Below are 9,254 nucleotides of genomic sequence, written 5' to 3'. Positions count from 1 at the left end.
CCCTCCCACCCTCCGCCTCCCTCCACTTGCTCCTATCTTTAAGCCACAAAGCAGACAAGAGAAAAACAATTCGTCATCCCAGGTTTTGCCCACTTTCCCCACAATCCATGTTATTCAAAGCACAATCAAGGCAGAAAACAAGGTGGCTTGAGAAGCCAAGCAGGCACCTACAGGTCTGAAAGACTTGAAGACTTTTTCCAAGACTTCCTGGAGCGTCTTCTTGCCGCAGGAAGAGATGTAATCCTGTGCTAGCTGCAAGAAAGGCAGGCAGTCCTCGCTCTCACTCCACACGTGCTATGTGCCCACGGGCAAGGGGAAAGGAGAAAACAAAGACACAGTCATTACACTCACTGTGAAATACAGAAAGCCAAACAGATTTTTTTTTTTTTAATTACATGAATTTGAAGAAGGCCTCCATTCCAGAGTAAAATTCATAAATTCATTCTTGATTTGTTTGCATTGAAGGGGATAAGAAAATGTGTACCCTATAGAAAATCCCATGCTCTTGGTCTATAATTTCACCTGCTCGATTTGATATCAGATATCCTCATACACTATATAAAAAGGACAGCAGGGTCGACATCCCTCCCCCCCGACAATTTCCACTGCCCCCCTTCCAGCGCAGGCTAAGGATGGTTTTAAAACAGAAGAGAAGCCTAGAGTCTGCATGATTATTAACTTTGCCTTCAGCTATGGCTGAAGGATTAATTAAGCATAGTTTGTCACCACTAACTTGGACCGAGACCTTCTTTATCCAGATTCGCCTGTGAGCGGGGGTGATGAATGAAATGAATTCAGGAGAACACACAGAAAAGTTGTCTATAAGACAGCGAGGGAAAAAGGCTTCTGAAAGTTCACCTTCCCTCATATGCTTTAAGAGGGCTTCGTATCTAAGCATTGCTCCACAATCTTAAGACGCACCAAGGAGACTGGCTTTAGGTTTTTATTTTTCCTTAAGTCTAGATGAGGGTTTTTTCCCTCTATTTAAGGATACCCATTTTAGTGCATCTTTAAAACTAGACAAGTCTTGCCATAAATGTTCGAGGATTTGGAATAAGCCCAAGAAATGGGCTTGAAAGATCTAGATGCAGAAGGGTCAGGCATTGGGCTGCCAGGATGTCGGGTACCAAAAATCACTGTTTAGAGGGGACTAATTAATGATAGTTCAACACTGGTTAAAAAAAAAAAAAAATGGATAGATAGAGGCACGAGAGGAAGACGTCGGTAGATGAGAGTGAGAACAGAACAGGCACAAGGCAGCAGCATATAAAATTGATTTGGACAAATGGTCCATGTCGAGCACAAACCTGCTCCCTCCCATTACTACAAATGATTAGGGCATCACCCCTGAAAGTTATAAGGTCATCAATTCAATAAACATTTTTCACTTTCTTCCTTCTCATTGCAGCATTTCCAAGAACCAGATCGTAGACTTAAAATACTGCTTAGATCTAAGAGAGACTAATTAGGTGCTCATGTGCCATCTTTACAGCCAATTACCTGTATTTCATAGATACAAAGGTCCATTTCTGACACAGGCTGCTCTAATTCCAGGAGAATTCTAGAGTAGCTTCACCTTGACCTAACAAAGATAACTTCTAGATTTTCTAACTTTAGAGAATAGCTCAAACACAATTCCCTATTAATTAGAGACCCTTAAAGTTGTCGAGCCACCAAAATGCCATTTATATAACAGTATCTTACACTGTACGAAAGCAGAATAGTACAAAGTGCTTTTATGTCCAATATCAAATCTGATTCTTAATCAGGGGATTCAGCAAGAACAGTGAAGACCCACTTTAATATAAGTTCTGCTCAGTACCCATTTTCATACCCAAATTTTAACAAGTTTCAGTGCTTTCAATTCTCCAAATTAAAGCGGGGGTTAACATCTACACCACACAATAGAAAACTTTAAGCCTCTCTTCCCCAGAGTAAAAAGTATAAGTTCCTGGCACAGTGCCTGGCTGGCATGCAGTGGATGTTCAATAAATGGTGGACATAAGTACCCTCTACTCCCTTTTGCTTCTGCAGAATAGGGGTGGTTGAAGTTGGGCTCTCCACCTGCCACATGGCTAAGGTCACACGCTGAGCAGATCAGACACCTAATGTAACTTCGCTGAGAACACTATCCAAGGCAACTTGTGTTATAGTTAATTCAGAAGGAGGTGTCTCTGAAAACCTTATATGCCTGTTTTTTGTTGTTGTTGTTTCTTTTTTAAGTGCATTTGGGCTTTAAATTACAAAGTAAGCTAAGGAAAGTGTATCACTCAAACAGTAACAGAATTGCAGAGCACTCACCACTGTGTGGTAAGCAGACAGTTTCCTTTGGCTGTTTCTAGGGCATCTCTAACCTCAAGAGGAGATTGTTCAGGCTACAATTCCCATTACCTCACTTTTGGAGTTGTGGATTTATGAATATATTCTGGAGAAGGAAGACTCGACACCTGACAAAGGGTCTGCTGTCCATTCTGCTGTCTATGTAGCCGTCTAACTTACCCTGGATCCCCAGTTATGTTGGTTTTGTGGGTTTAAAAGAGTTTTAACAGAGTCTCTGCCCACAGGATAATGTGAGGGAGCACCAGGTTTGAAATCAGACAGACCCAAGCATTAGTTATTACATGCTAATTGTTTCATATCCATTGTATCTCATAACAAAAGTATTCAGTTTTATTTTTTGAAACTGTTTCCTTCCAAAATTAATCAAAGCAGTCAGCAAAGATCCACAGAATACAAGACACGATGAACTAAAAAATAACTCTGCAGTTGGGAAAATGAGGACAGAGGGAAAACAATGAAAGGAAAATAAGATAAAAACCAAGTGAGATTAGGACAAACAGTGCAAGGTAAATGGGCCTGGCCACTTGTGAGGATGGGACAGAGTTGCCTCTGCTGCTTTCCAGAGGCCTAGGCAAAGACAGAAGCGCAATCAGTGCCCGAGGCAGTGCTCGCAGATAAAACGGTCCAGCTCTTCAGAACTAGCAGGCAAGGGGCTGGGGGTGGGCTCGTTACCTCTTAGGAAAAATAGAGGGGCCCATCCCAACACCAGGGGAAGCGCAGGAAGGACATCAGGTGGGTGGGCTGATGATGCTCCTGAAGATGGAGTCTGGGGTCTGTTTGGTCTGTACAAAGACAAGTGGTGACCGAAGATCCGGAATCCTGCGCCACAGGGCATGGCCACCAGAGCTTGAACTTGGAAAATATTTTAAGCATGTGTAACCAAACACCCACTTGGGCCATGAAAAAAGCTAGAATCGGGGTCAGAGAAGCTGTGGCTTTGAACAATGTACAGTAACTTCCTGGCAAACATAAATGCAGGTACAGAATGTATTGGCTTTCCAGTACGATAATTAGAGCTCAGGCAGATGACAGATCTCGCCTGCTGTAATGGGAGAAATGCCAAGCAAGGGCTTGGCGAAGGAGAGAAAGCAGTGAGTCTGAAGCTTTAGTGTGCCACAGTCACCTGGAGGGTTATTAAAACACAGTTCCTGGGCCCTGCCCAGGGCTGTCTGATGGGAGCGGGGCTTCGAGGATCTGCATTTCCAACAAGTTCCCAGGTGATGCCCAGGCTGCTGGTTCTGGGACCACACTTTGAGAACCAGAACCAGAGCAGAACTTGGACTAACTACAACTTTGGGGGTTGGGAGTGGGGATGAGCATTACATTTAAAGGTCTGAATGTCAGTACTGACTAAACTCAACTCCGAATTCAGAACTGCACGGGTAGCAGTGCGGTGGACTTCGCTGCACCTCCCTGAGCAACCTACTCGTTCCTATAACTTCCTTCCTATTAGGAGCTGAAAATTCCCGGTGAGAACTTTGATTTTAGAACAGCCCATCTGTGGCCCTTCTTTCTGTTATTAAGTTAGGCTGGAGTTTATTATCAAAACTTGTCAACAACATACCGCGTCATCTGCAAAGAGAAAAATGACCACCTTTCTGTTTTCTATAGTGTAGATGGCAATATCCAGCTTCCTCCAGAATGGTATTAGGTCATTAAAGTAATTCCATCCTACAAATACCGTTTTCAGCACAGTGTTTTAGAGCACAAAGGGCCACTGCCAATGGGCCTCATGCCCACTGCGGTACTGACTTGGGGTTTTTGCCATCATCAGTTCCAGGGAGTCCATTTTGACTTGGTGTAGCTTAATCCAAACGGACTGCTGCCCACAGAAGCGACAGCAGAAGGTACAAGCTACAAGCCATCTCATGACACCTAACACGGGTCTGCAGTGGGTGGGAAGAACAAAACTGGCTAGACCTACGACCTGCTCTTTATGTCAGCCACGGATCCGTTTCACCAAAGAGGTGACTGCGGCTCAGAGAGGTTAAGCAACTTGTCTGTGGTCACACGGGGAGCAAGGTGCAAAGCCAGGACCTCAGCAGAGATGTGCACATCTTCACCTTGAGCCTCAGTTCCTTCATTTGTAAGTCATAGAAAATAATAATACTCCCAGGGTGGTTATAAAGACTGCAGGAGATAACCCGCAGACTGGCTCTCGGCAGGGCCCAAAGGGCTGACTCCTATCTGAACTCACATTAGCATGACTTTACCCTCCTTGGGATTACCACTCCATGAACAGACAAGGGCTTATCTTTTCCCCTGATAAGTCTGTCTACGTGAAGAATGCTTGGCCACTGTGTTAAGCTTTACAGTCTACCATCATCCCCCACTTAATCCTCACAAGAATATACAATATAGATATGATTATCCCCATTTGACAGATGAGGAAACTGAGGGTGGAGTTTAAATTAGACAAGAAAGTGCTTCCTCTCCACTATACCGCCATTGAAACACAACGCAATCTCATTTAAACAAGTTATATTTTCTTCTTTTTGTTATCTGGTCACATAGTTAAGAATAGAGACAAGTTTAGAATGAAAATGGGGGGAAAATATATATGGGCGTGTACACACATATAAAATTAAAACACATAGCTTTCCTGGAAATAATACTATCTTTGTTTTTGCACTGAGGAGGGATTAAACGATACAAAATTTTAGATCCAAACATGTTTTGACGGTTTGGCAGAAAGGGTAGGACAATGGGGGGGCCTCCCGCGTCCAGTCATTAGCGCCCAGGCACCAGGGAGGGGCAGGGAAGGGCTCCTTGTCCAGGGCCAGGATGGGAGGAGCAGTGGTGCCACCAAGCCCAGGAGTGCGTGCCACCTACACGCGTGCCCTTCTGTCTGGCTGCCAACGCCCCACTCCTCAAGCCTGACAGAGCCCTCAGGATCTTCTGAGTAGGCAGAAGAGGGGAGCGTGTCACCTGTGAGCCCACAGTCCCCTCCCAGTCACAGCTGTGGCCAGGCAGGGTTAGCCCTGTCCCTGAACTCCCAGCACAGACAAGGCACTGGCAGCTTCATTTTATCCCAGGACCTGACCTCACGGGGTGTCCGCAGAGAGAGGCCCAAATCAGGGCAGCAGTTTGGGAAGGGACAGCGTGGCCTGGATGGCCTGTGAAGCGAGAAGGGGACAGAGTGCACAACGGACCTAGGAGCTGCCAAAGCGGAAGTTAAAGCAAAGGAAGTCCTTGCTCCCAGGCCTCTGGAGCTACTGGCCTGACCCCGCCTGTGGGACATTCTGCATGGTGGAAAGGACACACCCCCGGGCTCGGGCTCAAGTCCCGGTTCTGCTGCGTCTTAGCACTACACACCCGGATGAGTCCCTCAAACTCACTGTGCCTCAGTTTCCTCGCTTAGAAAATGGGGATGATAATACCTACCTCTCAGAATTTTGTGAGGCCCAATAAGAAGCTGCCCTGGAACCCATATTTTGAACTGGGTCCCCAGTTGTCACTCCTGTGATCTATGTGTTCAATACAGAATATAGGGCTATGGTCTTAGTTGCTCTACCACTTCGTAGTTGGGGGAAAGTCAGTATATCTCACTGTGCTTCAGCATCCTCGACTGTAAAATGAAGATAATTATAGAGAGTACCTTGTGATACTACTAAGATTAAAGGAGTTCACATATGCTAAGTGCTTAGAGCATTGCCTGACAGGGTAAACTGCACGTAAGTGGTAGCTGTTACTGTTCTTCAAAGCTGTCGTTCTTGAAATGTAACACCTGTCTCCTACCCTCGACTCTCATTCATTCATTCATTATTTTATTCATTCTTACGAACACAGATTGAGCACCTATCATGTGTCCGACGCTGTTGCAAGTGCTGGGTGGAACACAGTGATGAATGAGACAGACAACGTCGCTGCTCTCATGAAGCCTACAGTCTAGTGGGGTAAGCAAAAATGAACAGGAGACTATCGAGTACTAATGAATACTGTGATAAGTGAGGTGAGAGAGTATGTGGTCAGTAGGTTTCTCCCGGGCCCGAGTGGCATAATGGAGCCAGCCAAACAAAGGTGTGGGGGAGGAGTGACCTGGGCAGAGGGAACGGCAGGTGCAAAGGCCCTGAGCTTCACATGTCTGAAGATCAGAGGGCCAGTGTGGCGGGAACATAGTAAGCAAGGGGGAGGAACGGTCCATGAGGTCAGAAAGGTGGCGGAGACAGAGCATGTGTGGGCTTGCAGCCAGGGTGAGGGTTTAGGTTTTATTGTAAAAGTCTACGTCGGGTGGGGAGTGGTGGGGACAGGACCTGGATTACGTTTCAAATAGATCTGGAGACTCTGCCAGAGTCATTAACATCATCACCCCCATATTAGGCACTGTTCTAAAACAAGCCTGCTAGGAAGGTACTGACATTATCAGCCCCATTTTACAGATGTGCAAATCGTGTCATAGAGAGATTTAAAAACTTCCCCCGAAGCACAAAGTTAGATGTGGAGGGCTGGGGTGCAAACCCTAGTAGCCTGACCCCAGAGCCTGTGCACTTCTAACCACGAAGCACCAGTGCCTCTTAGACAGGCAGAATGGCCCCAGGAGCGTGAGGGCAGAGACCCTATTTGTATTCCAGGCAGCCCTGACCTGGTGCAAACTAAGCCCTCAATAAACATTCATTGAAAGAAAGATGTGAAAACATTACAAATGAAGAAATGCTATGTAAATAATCTTATTAAGAAATCTTTCAGAATATAGATTCCACGAACTTTAAATTTCTTCTAATGTTTAACGGATTTTCCTGGAAAAGGGCAAATAACAGAGGTAGGACATTTATTTTGTGCCTAAGTTCCTTTAACTAGAGGCAAACAGCAGCATGACGAAACTGGCCCGGGACAGATTTGAGGCACCTTGTCCACTATGGCCTCCAGAAACTGAGAAGGCACCAGTCTACCCAAGAAATTACTTTCCCCATGGCCTTTCTTCCTTATCTAGTTCACTTAAATGTCAGTAAATGAATACTCCCCAGCATTTTATTCATACAGGTGGGAAAACATTTAAAATATAGGTGGTCTTGAAAAAGGCTTGATATACATAATGTTTCTGAATGGTCTGACATACATAATCAAGGCAAGAGAATGACCTTGCATTTTCTCCACCCACTTGAACTAATTTCTTCGGAAATGTCTCCTGCAGCCCCAGCCTGAAAGCTGAGTGGAACTCTTCCCCATAAAATCCAGATCACCATGATTCTTGCCCTTTGTCACACAATAAGGAAGGTGAAAGGTGACTGGCCCACGAAGCAAACCTAGGACTAGAAAAGTCTTGTAATCAAACCCCAACACAGCAGTTAGTTGGGCTCCGGTGCCTTTCCACTCTCTCCTTGGGGCTTTCTCACTCCTACAATGGAGTGAATTCCTTTTTAACCATCTCCCACTCCTCCCAATAATAACTTGTCCGTTACTTGTTTTTAACTACAGTGAACCCTGTTTTTACATAGATTTAGAGCTTACTTGCACTTCACAAATACCTGTGATGGAGGCTTTCTGATTCACCTCATTTTACAGGTGAGAACGCTGAGGTTCTTTAAAAAGAGACAAGCTCTAAACTCAGGGAACCCCAGATCCAACCTCTCATCCAAATTTGGGGGCCCTTGCTGTGTGTGGAGACTGTTAGGTGCTTTACCAATGCCAAGGGAACTGGCATTATACCTATTTTTTAGACGTGCAAACTGAGCTGGCATTAGACCCATTTTTTGGATGTGCAACTGACCAGAGCCACATGGTGAGAACTCACATCTGGCTGTCACCCAAGGCCATCCCTCTTCTAGAGTGTCACAGGGCTGGGGCCCAGGTGGCTTCTTCCCTTCCGGGAGGTGGGGTGGAGGTGGTGGGAGGGGCGTGCTTTATTGCTTGGACCGTCTATTCGAGATCAGGAAAGGGGATCTTGCTGTCTCTAACTCCTTCGAGAACTTCCCTTGGGTGGACAGCCGGGAGGACTTCGGCCCAGCGTTGTCGCACCCCACCTGAGGTTTCAGGGCCAGGAAGCGTCTCGGCGCTGCCCCACCTCTGTCCGCAGGGGCGGCAGCAGCGCCAATTCCAGGCTCAAGTCGGCGACCATACAGTAACCTGAGCCCACAGCCGCCTCCATCTTACATTTGGGGACCATTATTTCTTCCCCATCCTTACAAACACTTCCTGGAGCGCCACCCTCGCCCAGTCTCTGCACCTCCTACCCCAACTCCCCTGCCCTCTGCATCTCCTTCCCAAACTGCCGCGCCAAGATCCCAAGTGGGCATAGGGTGCAAAGTCAAAAATTTGGACGCGGCAGTTCCAGGTCCCGGTCCCGGTCCCTCCGAGCCCGGGGCAGGAACAGGGTCTGGGGTGGGGAGGAGGAATTCCCTCTCATCTGGAAAAACCAAAGGGCTTTTAGGGGGCCTCAGCCGGACAGAACCTGCTCAGCTCACGGAGGAGCAATGGAAGCACAGGGGATAGGCGAGCCCGTGCGTGCGTGTGTGTGTGTGTGTGTGTGTGTGTGTGTGTGTGTGTTCGCGCACGCGCGCGTGCGTTAAGATCCGGGGTGTAATTCCGCAAAGAAGGTCCAGAAGATGGGGCATCGCTACTGTGGACAGAGGCTTTGTGTCCAAAACGGCAGCGCAGGGAATAACCCAGGGGGCTGGGAGGTTCTCCAGGCGCGAACAACTCAAGGAGTTGTATCTGCGCATTGGGAGAGGGACAGTGTTCCTCACCCGGACGGGACGCCGGGGTGCAGGAAGCCCCAGACTCCGGATCCTGCGGGAGAGTCCGTGCGCCCCGGGCCGGGCTGGTGCGACGCGGGACACCCCGGAGATGCTCCAAGGCAAGCACTGGGCACCGGCCTCGGGGTCCCGTCCCTAAAACGGCCCGCCCCAGTTCGGCTCCCCGCATCCTAAAGGCATCCGTGTCGGCCGCCCCCACCCGCGACCCCACCCGGAGCGCTG

At 47.5% G+C, this 9,254-nt stretch overlaps 1 protein-coding gene across 1 annotated transcript in view; it reads right to left on the bottom strand.

The window, feature by feature from the left end:
- MTURN (maturin, neural progenitor differentiation regulator homolog) overlaps positions 1–9,254 on the bottom strand; it is a 26,034-nt gene that overhangs the window by 16,423 nt on the left and 357 nt on the right. Inside the window, exon 2 of the mRNA XM_006912036.3 lies at positions 172–294. Coding sequence (XP_006912098.1) covers positions 172–294 — 123 coding nt within the window. The remainder of the gene's footprint in view (positions 1–171; positions 295–9,254) is intronic.

This window comes from Pteropus alecto, unplaced genomic scaffold (genome assembly GCF_000325575.1).
Source record: "Pteropus alecto unplaced genomic scaffold, ASM32557v1 scaffold21, whole genome shotgun sequence".
NCBI lineage: Eukaryota > Metazoa > Chordata > Mammalia > Chiroptera > Pteropodidae > Pteropus > Pteropus alecto.
This window is presented reverse-complemented; position numbering and strand designations above follow the sequence as displayed.